General features: G+C 36.8%; 1 protein-coding gene across 1 annotated transcript in view; it reads right to left on the bottom strand.

Moving 5' to 3' along the window:
* Nucleotides 1-22,800, bottom strand: part of FAM185A (family with sequence similarity 185 member A) — a 34,553-nt gene that overhangs the window by 2,155 nt on the left and 9,598 nt on the right. The window contains exons 4-7 of the mRNA XM_030263754.4: nt 19,089-19,227; nt 13,824-13,865; nt 8,388-8,483; nt 6,037-6,171 (exon numbers count right to left, since the gene is read on the bottom strand). Of these exons, the coding sequence (XP_030119614.4) occupies nt 6,037-6,171; nt 8,388-8,483; nt 13,824-13,865; nt 19,089-19,227 (412 nt within the window). The remainder of the gene's footprint in view (nt 1-6,036; nt 6,172-8,387; nt 8,484-13,823; nt 13,866-19,088; nt 19,228-22,800) is intronic.

The raw sequence follows: 22,800 nt of genomic DNA, 5'->3' as shown, positions 1-22,800 counted from the left end.
AGTCTTCGTATTCACAGTCATGCTCTGAAAAGCTCACTGTATAACAAAGAAGAGAGTTCAACTCATTCTCATTTTATAATTAAGAAAGTGAGGCCAATAGAGAATAAGTGACCTTCCAAATTTATACAAAAGTTTTGTGTCCATATTGGGAATTAAACTGGGATCTTTAAAGTCCCCAAATCAGTGCCTTTATCACGAGATCAACCTTCACTTTGGTTTATCTTTACAAAATATCATTTATTATTACTTTAGTGTTCATTTAACTGTGTGAATTCTAAGTTTAGAATAATTTGAGCCTGGAATAACACAAGGGATGGCAGGGAAGCAGATTCTGAACCAGTTTTGCAAACATGCTCTACTCTGTAACACAGCTGAAATTAAATTCTGGCCACAGCAAAAAGAGTGGCAAAACTCCAACTGACATCACTGCATTGGTTTCCACAACTCAGGTCTTTGTTCCAGAACTTTTCAATAGTGTTTCTGTGCTTTAGCAGCTCTAAGTGGGACTGATTTAAGTTTATGGGCCAAACCCACAGCAATTCACAATAGGCTGAGGTATGGTTTGGAAGTACAGAGTTCTCAGAGAAGTCCAACAATGTTAGAGTCACTTCAGTGTCCCTTGTTATCAGACTACAACATGCCTTCAGGTGTCTCCAAGGGGATGTCCTGCTACAATTTGTGCACTCCTCATTGCTCCAGACAGCAGCACTCTCAACCACACTCAGTGTCAGTAACATTCCTACAGTAAAACAAAATCCACAGACCTCTACTCATCATCTAACTTGCAGACTTAAATCTGTGATGAATCACCAAGTTGGACAAATGTGTTGTATATGGATTCCATTAAAATTTGAAAGTTCAGTTCCTCAAAGCTTTCCCAAATCACTAATTTTCAATAGGATTGTATCAGAGAGTAAAGAACAAAAATTAAAACAGAATCTGTCTTTTAAACATAGATAACACTTAAAACATTTAATCAGTCTGGTTTTTAAACAGGAAACAGCCTCCAGGTGACAAGAAATTGAACCTTGAATGCTTCTACAACAAAGAAGTATAAAAGAAAATTTCAGCTGATACTTTAAACAGAGCTGTAGAACACTAAAAATATAGTTTTTTCTCTTAGGGAGAGAGGACAGAAATGCAGGGCAGAAATGTATTTCCAGAAGGTGCATATTGGAGTGCTTGGTCTCAGTTTCCCTCTCTCATGTTTTTGTGACTATGGCTTGCACTTCTGTACAAGAAACAAACATTGAAGCACAGAATCAGTGCTGTAAATGGTTTAATGCACTGCTTACACCCTGGTAAAAAAGAAGAGTTTAAGGAACACGGGAACAAATTTACAAGAGCCATTTTAAAGCCGAGTTGCTGTCTGAGCTCTGCTTCTCATTTTGTTTTTCCTATGTGAATGTAGAAAAAAGTTTTGTTCCTTATACTTCTGGAAATTTGCCTGTGAGGCAAATATTAAGGTTATTAAGCCCATCACTAGCAGGAGGTTCGAAGTTATTTCCTATATTTAAATTACTTTATGTATGAGGCACTAATCAAGCAACAAGGTTTAGTTGGAGACCTTTTGATGACCGCTAGGGTCTTAACTGTACTCACTGCTTGTACTCTGAATGCCATGAGAACCTAAGTGGATTTTGAGGAAGACTTTACTAGCTTGATTAAATCACAAAAGCAAACACCCTCCTGGACTGAGAAGGGAGGTTGGGGAGGGGAGGAAATTAATTTCAAAACCTACCAGTCAAGACAGCAGCCTAAGTTCAGGAGAAGACAGATACACCATTATGCTGTGTATACCCTTCAATTTAAAGCCCAGGAAAAAGGTTGTGTTTTTTCCCCCTCCCCAGTGTGTGGTGTTTAAAGGAAGGTAACACCTTTGCAAAACTTCACAGTCAAGTACTGACTGTTTATTTACTTGCCTTCCTGGAGACTGGAGAAGTTGAGAGCTCTATTTTCATACCACAAAACACAAGAAGAGGATCATATTTTAAGTGTTGCTCATTGGTAGTGTTTGGACTTTGGTATATATCAAAATGTTGTGAACAGCTTGAGTTGAATGCAAGCTGAAACCAATAAAAATCTGTAGGATAGCATCTCATCTAATGTGTTTAATAAAAGTTGGATGAACTTTCTATTTGACTCGAAGGAATGTAATCTTTTCCAGATACAACCTGGGTCTTTGTTTATTTTTTTTAAGATATTGCTTAAGGATCAAGGCTTCACAGAGGGCAATGTGTAGAGGGACATTATAAAACAAAGCTCTTCCCACTCAATTCTAGTGGCCAAGAGTCAATAAAAACTGCTTCTAAGAAAGAAGGAAAGTTCTGAAGTGCCTTGAGAACAGACTAAACGGGGGGGCAAGACAGCAGATAGTGTTACTCCTGGGATCAGAACTGCAATGCTGACTGCAACAAACCCAAGACAGCTGCACAGTGGGAGAAAAAGCTCTACACTGGGGCAGCTGGTAAGCTTCAGATAAAACCTGAAGTTTCAGCAGACTGACATAATACAAGCTCTTTCAGTTATTTCCCTTTTAAAGGCAAGTTGCTTGTCTCATGTTATTCACTGCCCCTTCAGCTGTGTTTGTATTCAACCCTTGAACTCCAGGCTGCTAAAAACACAGACATTACCTTGGAGTAAATACTATAGAATTTTCATAATGAAGACTTAAACACATCCATCCATAAAGTTTTGTGCATGGTACAAGAGATTTATGCAGTCAGCCCCCTCTGGCACACTGGCCTTAAAGCAATCCTAAAGGGAAGGCCACAGCATTCCATAGGCTGCTCTCCCAGTACTACTGTATAAGGGACCACTGAGTGAGCACTGAGAAGTAATTATTCCTGATGGCAGGAAACATCTGTCTAGATCCCCTTTGCTCCAGCAGGGAACATCAGGCAGATGTGAAAGTTGTAATATTTCAGTGCATGCCTGAGTGAACGATTGTTGTAAGGAGGAAGGTGCTTCTCACCACAACCCATGGGGAGAACCAGTCTTCTCTTGTTAATCATGATTTTAGGACTCTGATCACATGTTCTCTTTTAGAGACTCCACAGTTTTGAAGCACAGGACTCAAAACTGGACACATTCCAGCAAAGTATTACTAATGCCATGTAAAGCCAAAGGATTATTTTGAGTTTCACAGAAAAATCATGTTAATATGCTGTTTGTTTTCAATGGTGTAACACTGTTGTTTCCTGATATTATTTAAATATTGCTCCTCTTGGGACTACACAAGTAATTGTTCCTATCTTTGTACTTAACTTATTGGAAAATGGCCTAAAAAGCATGTAAATCAAAATTATATGAACTTTAACCTTGACCTTCAACATGTTTGCAACCCCTTTGACATAACAGACTCCTAAGTTCATTTTCTGCTTTAGTGTTTAACACCTTTTAGCCTGCTACTCCTTCTCTTACCACATGCACTACCTATAGGTAATTACCTCCACAGGCATAAGATTTAATAACACAGGCACACCTGGAGACAGGGAGAAGGCAGATATTGAGCAGTAAGGGCTCCTCTTCTTGCCAGGGAAAAGAAAGAACACCTTGACATGATTACAATCAGAAATTACTGGAATTACTCAAGCACCCTAAAGACATCCAAACACTTCCACTGATGGAAGCTGGAGCAGTGCTTAGCATGAACTCTGTTTTTGTAACATTTCATTATATCATACATACTGCTTTCAAGACTACCTACTGATGCCAATGGGAACAGATGCCTTGCCCCTGCAAATTATTTCAAAGAATAAAAACTCCCAGTCACTGCTCTCTAGTTCCCCTCCCTTTCTCAGCAACTCTCTCAATTTTGCAGGAAAGCCCCTTCTTTTCCTAAAGGAGCAAACCCATTTTCACACTCTCATCCCTCTGTCTCTAGAACACTCAATCCAGACTTCCATCACCTTGCTGATTCACTAAATCCTACTCTATTCCTTGGCTAGCTGGCAAAGCCCTGGATGTGAGTGCCTGTGGGGCTGTAGTGTACTGACCCCATTCAGGGTGGAAGTGGGGGCTGATGGTGTACAGGATAACTGCTCTGAGGCAGTAGGGAAGGCTAGAGAGCAGGAACTAGAACTAGAGCAGGAAAGTGCAGGAATAAGGGCATGTTTACCCAAGTCACAGAACTCTGCCCTGTCTTCCCACTGGACAGCCTTCTCTCTAACACCTTCAAATATTCCCAGAAGCAAGTAAAACTTCCTAAAAGGTCATAGTTCCCATGTTATTCACATGAGAACCAGATTTTCTGAAAAAACATCTGTTTTTAAACGAATCTTTGAACTCAAAAGCATAAACTCCTAGACTGCCATGCTCTTGTGATACAGTTTTTAAACCACTCGGCAAAGCCCCTCTTCACTCTCTATTTTACATTTCTTCAGTCACAGCAGCAGGACTGCTATGGACCTTGTACCTGAAACTTCAACAGTGAATAATGCTCCCAGGATACAGAAATTGTATTGAATGATTTTCAATTATTTGAGAATCTACTTATACAAGAAAATTACCAAATATCACCTTTAGGAAGAAACAATTGTTGATAGGAGGGAGCAAGTGCAGAAAGAATACATCGTAAGGTAAAGAGAAATAGAAGCAGGAAGTATCTCCCTTTTTATGTAATGCTGTAAGTTCTTTAAACAATTGATAATCATTGGTCTAGTGCTGTTGTCACTGCATAACTTGATGATTTCTGTGCCTTTGGGACATGTATATTTGAGAATTAACTAATCAGAGTAACTTTTGGCCTCAAGTGCCAAGATCATTTCCATATAGAACAGTGGGTTGAAAAATTGCATCTGCTTCAGTGATGACTGTCCCACATAAACACTGACTGGGTTGTGAAACCAGAGAAGTCATTCAGCTCTGTATAGTTGAAACACCACTCTTATCTGTAATGTTGCCAAAGTAGCAAGATGATTGATTGGCTGGTGGTCCTCATTCACTGAGAAGTTTTGTTTTACTGCTGAGGTGATTCATTACACCAAGTTTTGCTTGAATCTGGGGTCCTTCCACAGATTTCTAGCCTGACAACCTCTAATTACAGTTTTTAAAGAAACTGTATTTCATTACCACTACTAAATTTAAGTGCTAGTTACTGTTTCTAGGCAGGAAGAGATATATAAGCAGGCTACATACTAAAATTATATAATTACACTTCCAATGTTTTCCTGACTCTGAGATCTCCATCTTACATTGAGGAAGAAAAGAGTTTTTATGCATATTTCCTTTTAAAATTCAAACTTATCCAATCTGCTATCACAGCAGGTCACACTGACATAACACGTTCAAGCATAAAGCTGGAGCCCTCAGACACATGAAGTTAATGTTTTCTCTAGAGCAAATTGTGTAATTGGTAAAAGCAACAGCCTTAACTTCTAGATAGCCACATCTGGCGTGGGGGAGAGAAAAACACACCCTGACAGTGAATTGTATGACTGGCTTCTAAAGCAGGAAACAGCAAGACTCAGGCTCCTAAATTCAATTTTAAATGCCTTACAACAATACTTCCAGTAACTGCAGGTACCTTTACATGTTCTCTCTCTTCCTCCAGCTTCTGCTCATCTCCCACCCATCATTTCTCAGCCTATCCTGCACTACTTATACATTTATAAATATGCCATATACCCCTTTTATTTCCCCCTTTGACTCAGAAACAGACATATTTTTAAAAATTATTATTATATATTTTTTAACATAATAGATTACCTAGGAAAGTCTACGTGACTTTCTAAGCCAACAAAGCAATAGGTCAAATTCACCCATGGATTATCTCCCACATATTCAGTGGACTAATGCTAGGGGGGAATTTGGCTCTAAGACTTTTATTAGAAGTTGATTACATTCACAAGTAATTTACCAAATAAAATTTTAAAGTCATCCAGTAACACGGGGAATAACATCACAAGCAAACATCTGAACGTGAAGCAGATTAAACAAGCAGCTGCCAAGGGCAATAAACTAATAAAGAAATGTAGATGTGTTTGACTTAGGCCAGACAGATATTTATTGGAAGTCAAGATTAGTAAGCCTTACCACTTAGAGTTACATGATCGTCTTTGGAGGCACTCTGTGTTTCTTTTAACTGGATCTCTGAGCTCACATCCACTTTTCTTCCAGACAGCTCTAAATAGGCTTTGAGAGATGCAGGTACCTTGACTGTAATTGAACCTAGTATAAATTTAAGTGAAAGCTAGTTAGTTTAATCATGAGATCAAAGCATGAGATAGTCCATTATTTCACTAACTTGAATCAAACCATCATTTGGTTGTGCTTGGTTGGGTTTTTTGAAAAGTCTTCAGAAACAGTAGCCTTTTTTTTTTTTGGTCACTGAAAGGATAAATGAAAGGATATATGTTTATGATAAATGAAGGTATCTTTATTCATCATAAACAGAGTATGTCACATGTAGAAAATGGTATCACAGTATTTCCTTCACAGACTTGAAAATAAATAGTGACATATACATCAAGCAATGTTTTTTGGTAGAGGATCTTATTACAGGAAGGATCAAAGGAAACAAATATAATAGATCTCATAGGTATTATGAATTTAAGTTCATCTTCTAGTTGCATATTGACATTCCAGAGCAAGGACAAGGCCACAGACTTGACAAATAACTCAGTCACTGCATGGCACACGATGAAAGAATTGCTGCTCTGGAAGGATGAGATACTGCTCACTCACTGTGAACACTGGAAATTGTCTTTGCTTTACTGCTTAGGGCCAGCTGTTCACATCCTCCAACAGATGCAGTCTCAAAACTGACTAACCAGTTTAGATTACGCATCACTAAAATGTAAACTAGTAGCAAAATTGCAGCTTTGGTGGCCTGAATAATTCTACTTTGAGATTAAAACTAGAAATTCTGACTTCTGCTTGCCCAAATATGTGCATCTATGCATCAGGCCAAAGGCAGAGACTGGGCCCCCAAGCTGCCCACATTAGTCATCTTTGGAATAACTCAGTCACAAAGTTTGAAAGCTCTCTCCTACACATTAGATCAAAAACCTGAGAAATTCAGAATACACTGCCTTTTTATGTGCTCCTTAGTTTTTGCTCAATATCACCAATCACTATAGAAGAACATAAAAGTTTCCTGACATACATCCCAGATGCTTAAGCAGAACATGGTAAAAAATACAGCTAAGAAGCACCAGAAAGCAACCCTAGTTAGACACAGCAAAATCACTTGCCTGTGACAGTTCTGATGAACAAATAACTTCCAGTATAATTTAGGCCTGCATTTTGCTGGATACACAAAAGCCTTAGAATAAGAAAGGGAAAAGGTCTTCATCTTTGGGTCCTTGTTAGACAGTTGCTCAGTGATGACTCATAAAAACCGACACACATGCAGCTCATTTATCACAAATGGGACATTTTCTACACTGCAGCTGTCAGCAGTTATTCTGAATTTACAGGGTAAACAGAAACAGAACTTCAACTTTGCCTTTACTAAACTGTGCTGCCAGAAGAGACATTAGAAAATATTTTGAAAACATTAATTAGCTTTTATTGAATACATTCCTCTTTTCTTCTACCCCAAAGAGATATTAATTTAGCAAAATAAGTGATACAAAAGGTAAGCAAGAAATAATATAAACAAACTTCTTTGCACTAATGAAGCCAAAATATATTGTACAGAAGGATGCACAAATTATTTCAATTCATTGACACCATGAGTCCCATTTTGAATAACTGTTAGGTTTTAACAGGGCACAGGCTTTGTTTCACAGGAAATAGAAGTGGACCAAATACCATGCTTAAACTACCAGAAGTGACTGACATGACATTAAAGTCAAGTGTAGAAATGCTGTGGTGTGTTTTGGCTTGTTTGGGATTTTTTTTGTTTTCAGAATGGCAAAACTATGAATTCAATTTTAGGTGTGAGTTTTTAACTAAGAAGGGAAATTTTAGTGAGTAAGCAGGAGAGAAAATGAAGGAAAATGGTAATGTAAGGTTCTCCCATCTTTGTTTTTCTGCCTTCAAATTTTTATAGTAAGACATTTCAGTCAGAAGGCAAGAAAAATAAATGTATGTGTGTCAGTTATCACTGCATATACAGCATCATGGAGAAAATTGTGCTGAAGGCAAAGGAACACTGTAACCCCAGTCAACTCTGCAGAATTCTGCTGGGCATATTGCCAGGAAAAAAAAATTGAAAACACAAACACATTTAATCTATCTTAAGTCTTCTTGTCCCTTACAGAGCTTATTGTATTTTGAGTATTTATAGACATCTTCCAATAATGATGCAAAAATAAAAAGTAAATAACCAACAATCACAAACTATTTTTTACAGATAAAAAAGCCCCAAAACAAACTCTTATTTTCTTTTCTTTCACATCAAAATCTGCCACAAAAAATATTTGTTGTAGTTTGCTAACCTTTCTGGGATTTCAGATCCACTTTTCTTAATTGACTGACATAAACATCTATTGTTCCATGATATGTAGAAGCTTTTAGACTTCCATCTGATGAATCTAAAAAACAAAAGAAAAGAACTTGTATATTATTCACTCTTTTTAAGTAAACATTTCCCAGAATCTCTTTATATCTCAAACTAATTTTTATCAATTCCTCTGTGTTTGAGAAGTATCATAATAATTTACAGGCTGTCAGCCTTCACTTGGAATAACAGGTTTCTGAAAAAAACCTATCTCCCAACTCCAGAACTGGGGCACACGCTGGTTCTCAGCCTGTTGCTCTGCAGTTGTTCTACATCTACAAGGCCCAACTGTACATCTTTCTACAGGAATGTCTTTATCTTTGTGTGAAAATCAAGCACAAAACTTGAATACTAAGATATCCTTTAGTTTCCAGAAGAGTTCATTTGCTCAAATTCTGTGCAGGGAGAATTTTACCCAGGAAAGCTATCCCATGCAAAAACCAAGCAGCTGCTCACTGCAACCTCTTGTTACACAGAATAACTGAACACAGGCTTTCTAAAGTCTGATTCACTACATTTGAATTATCAACAAATGTTTAGTATGTGCAGGAAAACAGCATTTGCTCTGTGCCGTGGAACAGAGAAGCCTAACTTTTCTTCTATACCTTATCAGCAGAAATTTATCATCATAAAACTGTGTGAAGAAGCATTTTTACAAACAGAAAGTCTTTAAGAAGCTTTAACTGTACACTTGAGTAGTCTTTATTTGCAATGTATTCCAATTTTAAATACATAGACTTCCACAGTATTAAGCGAAGTACCAAAAAGTTTACTTTCAAACTACTGAACAAGTTTATACCTAATAAGAATTGCAAAGAAATTATAAAAAAAATCTAGAGGAGCACAAAAAATTACCTTGGTACACCAGCAAAAGGCAGTTACTGAGAGGTATTTTTAGAGACAATGGTAGAAATTAAAGTATTGGCAAGCAATTCTGAGACACTTATAGAGACTGGTTTCTGAATATGCATAGAAAAAAAACAACAATCAAACTGTTAGAAGTAGCTAATAAAATAAAACTTGAATGAAACTTCCCATTTTAAGAAGTAAATGCATTAATGAGAGAATGAACTTGATTAATTAACAAGGATGTCTCATATTAACATTTCATGCTTGCCATACAGTTTTACCTCTAAGTAAACTCATCTGGAGCTTTTCTGATCCCAGGTTTCAAGCACAGATGCCAAAGATCAGCGCATTGCTTACAACAGCAAAAACACAGAAAAGAATCTTTATCCCACAGCTAAAGCTGATTTCTTTGGAAGAGAAAGTAAGCAAAAAAAACCCACCTAATCCATACTTAGAAGCTGAGAAGAGCTTTGACTGAAAACATTACTAACTAGAACTGGATGTGAATGCTTCTGCCATTTCAAGACTTTGTACTAAAGGTCTGTTTGATATCTGAAAAGAGAAAATTAACTCTTCATTAATAATGAAGAGTTTTGCTTGTCTAAGTGAAAATGAAATGTTGATTTTAACTGTTGGTTTTTTTTAAAAGGTTCTCATAATAGTTGAAAAGTTGAAGTCATTAGAACTGGAAAATTTTACATGCATCAACCTTTTTAATGCATGTTTTAAGCAGTGATCTTTAGAAGTTTTCATGCAAAAGCTGTTTTTGCAGATATTCCCCATCATATTTAGTAACAGCCAATTACCCACTCTACATAACCTTGACAGAGATTTTGTTGGCAACAGATACAGGAAACATCCAGCCTTTGACTCTTCTGCTTCAAACAGAAGCTATAATAAGTTCCTTTATCTATTCTAGGAAGAAAGAAAAGTCTCCTGTGACAGAACAGCAGCTCTCTCCAGGGAGAACATCAAATGGTCACATACCACCAGATGATGGTGCTTTAGAGGGACAACATTTATGCACTGAAGCCTTTCTCTTCCCACTTCTCAAATGCAAAAGCAGCTCCTTTGAGATTCTTCCCAGCAGAAAGATACTTTTGTGAATCTGCAAGACTGAACAAAGTGTTCTTTCCTAGACCTTCAATTAATAAATATTAAAATAAAAATAATTCCTGTTTTGTGAGAGACTGCATTGTGTTTGCAGAAGGCATCAACACTAATAAAGGATGCAGGAGGAGGGCAGCAGGAACAGGCTCACCAAGGCACAGATTTACCAAGAAAGCCAAAAACAACCTTGAGGGAAATGGAACACTTTTCCATTGAAAAGTGGAAGGATGGCTTGCCCAGATTTTGACTCCCAGAGTACCTTTGTACTAATACAAAGTTTCCTATGGCTGAAAAAACTTCAGTAGAGTTTCAAAACCACCAAGAAGCTTGGCAGCACTAACCAAACACTAAACCTGGCACTACAATATTGTGCAGTAAACAACTGTTAAGCTTTGACCTATGGAAGTAACATGAAATATATTTTATGGAAACAATGAAATATTATTCATTTATTATTTATATTATTCATTATATTATGTAATGAATGGTAAAGATATGATATTAAATACAAGTGTGTAGATACAATTAATAATACCAAGACACAAGGAATTGTTCATCACTTCGGCAAAGTCCATAAAGATGCTGTTTAAAGTTTGTATCTGTAACTTAAATAAAGGGGAACGAAAAGAAAATGGATTTTAAAAAAACCCAAAGAGTGCCCAAATCCAGAAAAATAAATATTTCAACAATGAAAAATGACCCTATGCTAAGAAGTATAGGCTGATAGGATAAAATACATAACAAATAGTAACAGAGACAATACATATTTTATAGTTATGACAGATCAAACCTTAAGCAATTTATTTTCAAATATATACCCAGTGCTAGCTGATATAAATGTGAATAATTTAAGGTAAAAATAAGGAAAAAATGTATAGTTTAAATTCAGAGTTTGCTAAGGACTGACAGGGGAAAAGGTTTTCTCCAGGTTTTTCAAGGAGGAGAACAAGGACAAAGACTTTTACTAGAAATGGAGCAGATGGTCAGTCTTGTGCAGCTTTAGCTATTTAAGAATTTACTGGTACTAGAGAAAAAAGATGAAAAAAAAGGGCACAGTGAAGCAAGATGTCCTTGGAAGGCCAAAAATCTTTGTTAAGTTTTATGAAAATTAAATAGAGCTTGAAGAATAAAACCTAAGTCACATAACTTGAGAAAGACTGCACAAAAAGATCAGTGAAAGGCCTACAAAGATAACATTTAGTACCACTTCTCCCTTCACTTTATCAGCCTAGCACTAAAGAAAGGATTAAACAGAAGTGATATTTACTTAAATCTAAGCAAAAACATGCTTTTCCCAATAGCACCTAAAGACTGACCTTGCTCATGGTAAAATCAGTGACAAAATCTATCTCTATAGGAACACAATATTTATTATGATTTGATTACAGACTGGAGGAATTCCAACATATCTGAAGTATGATGAAGATTGAATTCCTACTTATCTAGCTATCTAGTATTTCTTATTGATAGAAAACTGGCAAAAATTCTTGGTTTAGTTGGTTGTTCTAAAACTGTCATATGAAAAGTATTATAAGAAACTTAAATGTATTCATTAATAGACTTCACTATTATTTATTATTTAGAATTCACTAAATTGTACACAATACTGAAAAATCCTTAGCAGTCCTGACCATATTCACCATGGGGACCTGGCAGAACAAATGATGCCACACACAAAGCAAAGAAATCCCTCAAGAAAACACTTATTTTCCTAACTAAATTATCCAGACTATCCATTTTCTACCCCAATTTTAAGCTATATCCATTGGTTGTAAAGGCCATAGTCTTTTTGATAAATTACTCTGGTCCAAAAAAGCCCAAACAACCAAAGCACCTGGCTTGCCTAGTTTGGAGAAAAGGAAGCTGGGGGTGACCTCTTACTCTCTGCAGCTTCCTGGGAAGGGGAAGGGCACAAGGAGATGCTGAGCTTTTCTCCCTGGTGTCCAGTGAAATGTTACATGGAAATGGTTCTTTTTTAGGAAGCACTTTTTTACTGATAGAGTGGTCAAACACTGGAACAGGGCTCCCAGAGAGGCTCATGCCCTAAGCCTGTTAGTGTTTAAGAGCCCCTAAACAAGACACTTCAACTCTTGGCCAGGCAGCTGGATGGATGATCACTCAAGGTCCCTTCCAACTGAAATAAGGGATCAGGTCTTGAGCAAACTGGTTGAGTAAGAGGTGTTCTCACATTTTTAGAGTTGAAAGTCTGGATCTTAAAAGTCTTTTACCTTTAGAAAAAGCTATAAAATTACCAGGGATGTTTAGTGCTCTTTAGGAAAAGATTAAGTCTATTTAGTGCTGTTAGAATTTAAATCCGAAAAATAAAGTTTCTTCAACTCTAAGATGTGGCTTAATGCTTAAGCTGAACCTGGTTAGTTAAGGAAAATAATCATCATCTGTTGATGGAAAAAGCTACCTCCTATATTAAGAAACCTTTATTTAAACACTCTTCATACCCTATGAGTTTATTTAAGAGAAGGAAAAACAGCTCTGCAAGTTGAATTTAATTCTGTGGTTTAATGACTAACTCCTAAGAATGTGTCTTGCATTCTTTTTCCAGGAATGCTAATATAGAGCTCTTAGAAACATAAGAAGAGTTGTTAACAGTCCGTGAACACATCTTAGAGACTGACCCTGAAACATGCTTAGTGAGTGACTACAGTTAACAGCATCAGCAAAAGTCTTCAAGATTTGGGCCTGAGGAAATTTTTCTACATTCAGTAGATACACTGAGCCTTGTCGATGATTCTGTTACTCCAGTCTTCTGCTATAGCAATAATTAGAATTTGAGTTTCTCACTTTGGCGTTTGTGTGCTATAAGATGCACTGACAGAAGGTATACCAGAACTGATAGCTATGAGCTATCCTGTCATATAAATGCCCAGGTTCCCAAAAATAAGTTTATGAGCTATTTTCATTTCTAAAGGGAAAACTATTAACATAATAGTTTGAAAACACTGAAATAATCACAAGCCTTCCCATCACCTCCCCAAATAAGTAATACATTGATTATTAGCTTCCTGATATAAAAATTAAACACAGCTAATCACTGGTAGCAATAAATGTGAGAGAGAGAACTACAGTAAGGGCACAACTGCATTTGATGCAGACTTGAGAATTTTCTCATACCCTTTTATCCCATCTATATCTAAAAGATGACAGCTAGACTCAGTCTCACTTGTGCAAAGTCCAGAAAACATTGGGTATCAAGTGATACCATGTGCCTTGCCCAGCCACAAAAGGCTGAGTTTGGAAAGAGTCTTATTCAACTACACTTATCAGTGCTACTCCTGAAAAGGAGGCAAAAACATCTGTGTGAAATCACCTCCTTTTTATTTCCCTTGGGAATATTTAGCCTTTAGAAAGGAGAAGGGAAGAGCAAGAGAGAGAGAGAGAGAGAAAAGGCAGAACCTACCCACTGTGATACTCCCTCTTTTGGTCTGAAGGCTGGTATTACCTGTAATGAAAAAGGGGAAAATGTTAAAAACATATTATTGAAACATATTAATTATTAATTTTAATCTTGTTGCTTTACAAACAAAAGTCTTAACTCATGTGGGTAACAATTAAGTGATTCCAGACAAGAAAAACATTGAGTAAATTCAAAGACACCATCTGGATTTCAGGGAGAAAAAAACCGTAGACAGGCATGTACAAGGCTAATGCACAATATTGTCTTAGCTTACTTTGAGCAATTTTTTGTTAATTGCTCTGATGCTTGCAACAACACTACAGATGATTTAAGTTCAACTGCATAAATAACAAACAGTTTCTATTTTCCTCTTTTATATACCTATACCCGATCTCTGATGGAGGGAATCTTGTGTTATCTGCAAAGGCAACTTCCTGGACCCACTGAACATTTCCTACTCTCTCCAAACTTATTCTTTTGTGCATGACAACCCCTTGTCAACATTTCCGTTGACTTCAGTTGGAAGAATATGTTGGACAAAGTGGAGACATCAATCAAAGTGTGTAAGGCACAAAATGCAAAATGGTCTTCTACTAAACTTGCATCACTTTAATCAGGCACAGGTGTTCCAGCCTCAAAATTTCAAAACACTTATTCTGCACTTTCACCTATCAAGAGCATCTGGAAGGACAACAGATATACCTCCTATCAGAAGAGACATCTTTATTACTAATAGTCTAACTAAATTGTAGAAACGTCTCCATTTCCATGCATAAATGGGTCACAGGAAATGTTCTAAATTAAAAACTAAACCACACCATGTCATCCCTGCCATTCTCTCATCCTCCCAAGAGACAGACAGAATGGAGACTAAGGATGATCACAGAAACTGAGTGCAGTTTAGTAATACACAGTAGCCATCATTTTCAGATCTTTCAGAAAGGGTTTTAAAAGTTGCAGATGGATTAAGCCCTGCCCTATCTTGTGTAATTACAGAGTGGTAAACAATCATTAGGGCAGAGTGCATTCCACTGTATATGACCTGTATTTTTCTTAGTGGTTCATGGGCTGAAAACTAGAAAAGCAGCCTATCATCAACAGTCTTAAATTCATCTTTTCAAGCACATACTGTACAAAATACTTTGGAGTTCTAAAAATCAGAGAAGAAACAAGAGCATTTTTCAATGACCTTGAAAGATGTTTGGCTTCATTCTTTGCTGTTTTTAAAAGCCATGCTATAATTATACCATCCTTTTCCTCATTTTATCATGACTGGCACTTAGTTTGGTACAACCTACAAAAAGACCTCGGGTTTTGTCAGCCAGCAGCTCCCGAGGAGCAGCTGAAGGTAGATTATACTCTGTCAGCATATAGCTCCTGGGTCTGTTCATTTTTCTGGGGGTTTTCTTACCTGTTTTGATAAGTAGATCCTTGAAGAATATTCAACATGTAGAAATCAAATTCCATTTAGATACATACTTATATGGCAGAAGCACCAGTGCCGAGCAATGTCAACACAATGTATTGGTGTGAAAAGCTCACTCCAAACCTCTAGCTAGAACAAAAGCTGCTTTTAAGCAGACAGGAATGTCCTGCACTGTCCATCAACAGTGCACAGAACTGCACTTTTGGTCATGTACCTGTTCTCTGAAGGCCAACACAACTTAGGATTTTAAGTTAGGCAAGTATTTCTTGGGCGTATCAAGGGCAAAGAGAGAAAGTCCAGACTAAAGGTAATTAAACCAAATAATTGATTATTACAATCAACTGATTTCAGCATCGTAATGCATGCAATGCACAATTATATTCAAAACATACTTTTATCAGAATATTGAGAGCAGTGCCTTAGTGTTTTGGGGGTTTGTTTCTTCTGAAGAAAGAGTTATCTTTTCTATCATCTACAATCTTGGCTTCTTCAATGAGCACTGTAAAATTTCAAATTACAGTATTGCACTCAGGATTGTATAGGACCCAGGGCAAAAGATGCCTTTTGGGATGTAAAAGCAACGCTTTATGCTGTGTGATTTATATTCCTTCAATTTGTTTTGCAGGCTCTCAACAAGGCAGGATTACGTCAATGCAGAAAAAAAGGAAAATAAACCATTATCCAACTTTGTACCACTTTAGAAATTTATTTTATTTTCACTTTTTTATAGACATGTCTGTACTTTAGTCTGATGAAAATGTAAAATGTGAAGCTACAATTCCACTCTACATACAGTGAAATCCAGAAATGTAGGGAACACACTTAGGTATACTTATACTTTGGTATATCAAGAGGTATATTTTCTGGAGGGATCATAGAACTCCAAGCTCGAGCACTGGACTGCCCTGCCTTTGGAAGATGGCAGATATTTTACTTTTTCTTATTCAAGTAATTGACAAGGCAGCTGTATGTTCACTCCTGTATATAAATTAGTGTGCAAATATATAAAGTAACCTCAACAACTTTGTCTTCCAGTGTGATTCTTTTAGATAATTGAATAGTTACTGGACTATGACAGAAGGAAAAGTCAAGAGCAAATATGAAGTCCATCACAGCCTTTACTGACATAAAGCAGTGAAAGCTGAGTGCCAACTGTTTGCAAGGAAGCTTTGCAGGTAAGGACTGGGCACCTTGATGGGCTCCATCTCCAGTGGGAGTGAGTAAAGAAAGCCAGCTGCACACTGAGCTGTGTGATCAGGAGTACAGACAGCAAGTAAAGCCCCCCTGTGAGGCTGCCACTTGGGATATTGTGTCCAGTTTTGTGTCAAAAAAGACACTGGTGTACTTAACTAAGAGAAGATCAGGAATCCAGACCAAGCTACAGATGCTCTGAGAGCATCTGTTTTGCTTAAAGGAGAAGGCTGAGAAGGAATCTTCTTGTGGCCTTCAACTACCTAATGGGAGTGTATAGAGAAAAAAAGACATTCTTCTCATGGTGATGGAGCAAGAAGAAGGAAGAAGAAGCAATAATGGATACAGGTCATAATGGAAGTTATGATCAAAAATGGGTTTTTTTCCCCACCAGAAGAATAATTCAGGAATGGACCAAGATGTTCAGAAAGCTCATACAATCTCTGGACTTGAAAATACTCAACTAGACAAGGCCTTGAGCAAGCTTGGTCCAATTGAGCCCACTTTAAACATTAGCTGGGAAGGAATTTGATATCTAGTCCAAATTTAAACTAGATTTATAAGTTGATAGTTAATGCAACTCTGCATTAACTGCATGGGACTGCTGCAAAGAAGGGTTCCCTATTACTTCCATGTGCCCCTTGGTAGAGAAGGTTCACTGTTATGTTATTGTCTTTTAGATAAAGAAGAAATTTCTCAGGATCAAATTTCTTTTTCAGGTGTCAACTCGAAAGCTTAATAGCGCCTGATATCTCTAATGCCCATTACAGAAGCTGATGAAATTTACCCAAAACTAACTCCTTTCAAAACAATGCATTACTCATTTGCCACAGGAGTATGAAGCATGCAAATTGTGAAAGTCTGAACTCTACCAGTGTCAGGATTGTTGAAACAGCCTGAGTTTCAACCACAAAATGTGTCTCAGACAGGTTTGTAAAGTCTGTGCTGCCTTAACTTCAATTTTCCCAGTGCAAAAGCAATGAAATCTAGCTTAGTTTTGTGCAGGATGTGCTGATTTGGTGCCATCTATAGTGTCAGCTGTAGGGAAATGCTGATTTTAGTTGCCCAAGAAACAATCTGTCCAGGTACTCACAGACAAAACTATTGCAGTTGAGCTACTTTGTGAGCAAAAATCAGAAGTGAAAGTAACCATTTTTTCTAGCAGAAATTTATAGTAGGAATTATCTTGTCTGTTAATACATGTTTGTATGTGTATTTTAAAAGCCTTGGCCCTTAGTATTAAAACATGATTGGAGAACATGATATTTTACAGAAAATATTTTCTTGTCAAAAAATAGGGTAAAATTACGAAGCAAATGTTAATGTGCAATTTTTTAAAAAAACATACAGCTAAAATAACATTAGGTGTTCCAAGCCCATTTAGTAGAGAGGTCATAAAAATAATCCTCAACATAAGAAATGTCTACATAATTTGGATACAATTCTATTTGCTTTCACATTGTTCTTCAGCTCAATGGCAACAGCATTACTGAAGAAAGTAAGTTATTAACTACAGCAGTTATGAATTCATTTTTGTAACAAGAAAATAAAAATTAACTACTGGATGTGGACTAAGATGTGAACCTGCTCACAAATTGATCACTCCACAGTATCATTATATCGTATAAAGTAAGAAAAACCAGCACAGCTTATCAGACAGAAGTTCCAGAAATAATACAAGCCTACATGTTAGAAAAATACAATAACAGGAGAAAAAGCAGTTTATTTCTGTCTGTGTATGCTAAAATTAACTTTACCTAACAGGTTTAGAAACCATTCTTACATTTAATATAAATGGACAAAGGATTTGCTCCTCCAAGGAAGAAAGAAGTCATTTCTCAGGCAAGATGACAACATAAAATTGCTAAGAAATTGTAACAAATTCCTTCTAAGGGATATAGCTGAAAATCTGGAACTCTGACAGAACCAAGTAATTTTCTTTGTACATCTTCCAGTTTGTTTTACTCAGTGTTAAATCACCACAAATGCTTTACAGCACAGTCTGAATTCAATGGGAATTTTGTTAAATTAGAAAACCACAACAGATTTGAACCTCAGCTGCTGTTTAAATGAAATACTCTGCAGTTTATTAGTTTTTAGATCTAAGGGAAGGACAACAAAGAGTGGATGGTTTAGAGACTGCTAAGAAGTTCTAAGAACTTCTTCTAAAAACCAAAACTCTCACCATGCTTAATATAAGGTGCCAGCAAACACACAGGCTATTTCTAATAAAAACTTCTAATTATGACTCTCTCCTACAATAGTTCTTGGTAGATGATCTGTGTTGAGTTAGAGTTGCTTCTCCTAAGAAGAAAATAAAGGATAGGGAAAGAGAAGCCTCCTGACAACTTTTAATATCATTTTCATTGCTGAATTTTAGAATATTTTGTTGTTCTCAGTATGTGTGACATTTCTTTCATATAATATATGCTTTTTGCTATTAATAAGTGTGCTTAAAAAAAAACTGCTTTCAAAAATACAGTCTGCTAGGTGGCAAAAAATCCATTAAGTCTCTAAGAGAAATTAGACCTGTTTCACTTGTATACTGTGCACAGCTGATTTAGTGATAGTCTACTGCATTAGTCCATTTGTTACTGTGAACATTCCTGAACACCTTCAAAGCAGCTTCATTTTGACAGGTTTCGTCTTACCATGAACACTTCCCAGCATAATATCACCAGATTCTGAAGAGAGAGATGCCGATTCTGCATAGAGATACTTCGTTTTCAGCAGCCCATCTTCAGTAGATATATTGATAGTTGTCCCCTGCAGCTTCTCTATATTTACACTCTAGGAGAAATAAACACAATCAACAATTTGTCATCACAGCTTGAAAAAGCAGTGGGAAGTAACACTGTTAAGACACAAAACAAATGGAAAGCAGTTGTTGGTGCAGGACAAATGGAATCAGATTCTTAGTTAAAAACTACACAAGACAAAACAAAAAAACTTTTCATCCAAGAGCTCTGACTTAAAAACTAATGATTCTTCACAATATTCCTATGAGTTATTACATCCACAGTTCAGGTGAAGAACCCAAGCAGTCACAAACAGATTAAAGAAAAGCTTAATTTAATTTTCAAAACTTAAACACTTCATTTTGAAAAATAAAATTAAGGATTAGCTTTAATTATGAAGACTGAATCTTCCTACAGCATTATGGCACTTGGAGCCCTGGTGATCAATTTTCTGCCACCACAAATTGAAACATCCTCTGTCTTTGTTACACACAGCTATTTATGAAGATTTTTAACTGGCTTACTTTGTAGATATATCTTTGGTGAAGGTTTGCAAAAAAATCCCACCCAGCTGTCCTTTTTCTCAGTATAATTTTCCTATTACCTTGGTTACTCAGGCTTCTATCCTTGGACTTAAGCCAAAGACAGACAAAGCCTTGAAAAACCAGGGATAAGATCTCCATTTCTACTTCTTTTCAACAGAAACAGAGAGAAAGGATAGAATATGAAAAGTTGCACTATGCATTTGAGAAATAAAAGGCAACAGATGAGATTATACAAAAGTGATGAGCCACATGATATAATGTCAATGTATTTGAAAAAACCAGAACAATTCACATACTTGTGCAACAGCAGTATGAAACTGAACTCTATTCTCAGTTAAATTTGATTTATGATGGAAGAATGCAACAGTTCATACCCTGCTCAGTTTGTTTTTATTTTGCTCATGCAGACTTTCAGTGAATGGCACAAAATCCTTATTCATTACACAAAACATTACATGGCTTTCTAGATGAAACTGTGCCTTACTCAAATGATTTTTAAATTCTCCTTGTCATTTTAGCATTGTCATCTTGTGCAAACAAAAGCTGATCTAAAAAAATAAGTCTGTCAACCCTTCCAGTCTAACATTATATAAAGAATAAGCTATGGATGAACAAAGAGATATTCTGACAAATTAGCCACTAGTGTTGCACAAACTCAGTACCACATTGTATCCCAAAAACTGAGCTGAAGAGGCTGGTTTAGTATGGACTATATGACAGCCAAATTATACTCTGGTCTTACCCATCCATTCATGCTGAACTACTAAATTATAAAATTACAGAATGGACTACCAGCTTAAGACTTTTCCCATGATGCTCCAATGCTGATTAGATCTCCAATAATTTAGTAAGATACATTGAACTTTAATAAAATCAAAACGCTATGCATAACCTATGGTAGAAATAAAAATTACGTGACAGTCAATGTCTACAATCACTGCAGGTGCTGCTGCTTAGAGCTATGCTTCAGATAGAAACAAAACCCAAAAACAAAGGCACAGCTTGTCACTATTGAAACAGCCAATTCAGCTTTTCATCTTCTCCTGCTTGCAACAAAACCCTAATAACCAGAGATCTTAAACATTAATTGACATTGCATTTGTCCTAGGAATGCTTCCCACAAAGTGTTCCCCCCACTCCCCAACCCTGCATGGCAAAGTGCAAATCTGCTGTGACACCTGGCCACAGCAGCAAGTAAAGGGAAAGGCACTCTCATTTTAGGCTCCATGACCTAACCTGTTCTAAGAGTTAAATTACTTGCAAAGAACATTTCCCATTTGAGCAGGTCCATCTCTGATATCAGCAAAGCACAATTTCAAGGGGAGGAATAAAATAAAAATATCTGCACAATCTGTACCCAAACTGGCTGCCTTGTGGCATTCCTAACCAGGCAAAGGGAAGTTCAAAAAGCTATCTCTCTTCCTACAGAATGCAAGTTTTAATTCTATTTAGATATATTACTTTATTTTAAAATTAAGTGCTTTATTGTAAACAATTTCACATACCAACTCATTTACTGGCCTCAACTACCTTTCTTAAAATTGCACAGTAATAAAAAGAGTTGTCTCTCCAGAACAAAAGAAGTTGCTATAAACAATAAAACAAAAACTACCAATGCAAAGAACATTTGTTTCAGAACAACCCAAATCAGGATATGGGCATGGAGGAGGTGGCAGTCAGACTGCTCAAGCATAAGAATAAAAATGTATTTTGGATGGGGAAAGCATGGAAAAATAGGATTGCTTTTCAGTGAAAATAAATATGTTTTCAATCCCAAATTCTTTAACTCTTGTGGATTTTTGGCAGAACATAGATGTCTGGCTCAACAAAGCAAGTGTTATAGAAAAGTCCCCATGGCATAGATTAGCTAATAACTCCCCAGCCAAACAAATTTCTTTATTTTTGTCCATTGAATGACCAGAACTTCTGGAAAAAATTCCTTCCCTTGGACATAGAGCCTTGGGGGTTGTAGTTACTGAAACTGACCACATGCTCAAGTTCCACTGGTTTCATCTGTATAAAAGCCAGAATGAGAAGGTTTTACACCTGAACACATTTTCAAGATAAAAACTAACATCTTGTTATGTTTAAATAAGACATATACAGTTCCTTCTCCATATATTCCTGCTCTTGGTCTTCCTTTTTGTGCTATCATTGTTCAAATGTTTTTCTAGTGTCTTGTCCCACCTCCCTCCTTAAGAAATATTCTTTTCTCAAGTGCTTAGTGCCTTGTACCACATCCTCTCCCTCCCCACCTCCAGGAGGGGGCTGGAAATGCTGACAGAGCCACAATTACATAATGACAACTGCAACTGGTGGAAGAAACATCTCATACAAACACACAGAGGAGACATAAGGCTGACTGATTATTAACAGAAGTGGCCAGTTGAGAAAAGAAATATCTGTCCTTCCTAACCACACTACAAAGTTTGTTAGTGAGAAGTTCAATAACATAAGCCAAAATATTGTTCTGTAGCTGTGAATTTGTGCTAAAATGACTCACCTCACTCAAGTTACTACAGTTTTACAGCTCTAATATTGACTTCTTGTAATATTACATATGATGTACAAATATTTATGATCACAAAGAAGCACTTCCACTTAATCTGTATGACATTTGTTTTATTGTTTCTGAAAAGAGCTAATTTTTTTAAAGCACTTAAAGGCTCAAAGTAAAACAATTCTCTGAACTATGTTTTCCCATACAGACACAATTATTACATTTATTACATAAAAGGCAGTCCAACACCCACTTCCAAAGAAACATAGATAAATTAATGCAGACAGGTTTTGGAAAATCCAAAGGCAATTTGCTGAGTTTACAGCAGGACATTAAGAACAGCTCACAGCTGGCTCTAGGTAAGTGAATTGCTCTGGGAACCCAATCCTCATGGTGTACAACAGTGCCAAACAGCACTTCACAGAGGTGACTCTGGATGACTGGAACTTACTAGCTTGGTCTCAAATCTGTCCTTGGCAAGGGTGAATTACCCCCACTCTCTGACTCTTCCTAGTGCTGTTGGTTTAAAGGGTGCCTATGGATTCTGACAGAGCACACATCCAAGCTGCTTCCAGCCTCA

The sequence above is a fragment of the Taeniopygia guttata genome, chromosome 1A, assembly GCF_048771995.1.
Source record: "Taeniopygia guttata chromosome 1A, bTaeGut7.mat, whole genome shotgun sequence".
Lineage (NCBI taxonomy): Eukaryota > Metazoa > Chordata > Aves > Passeriformes > Estrildidae > Taeniopygia > Taeniopygia guttata.
Note: the sequence above shows the minus strand (reverse complement) of the source record. Positions and strands in the feature narration are given on the sequence as shown.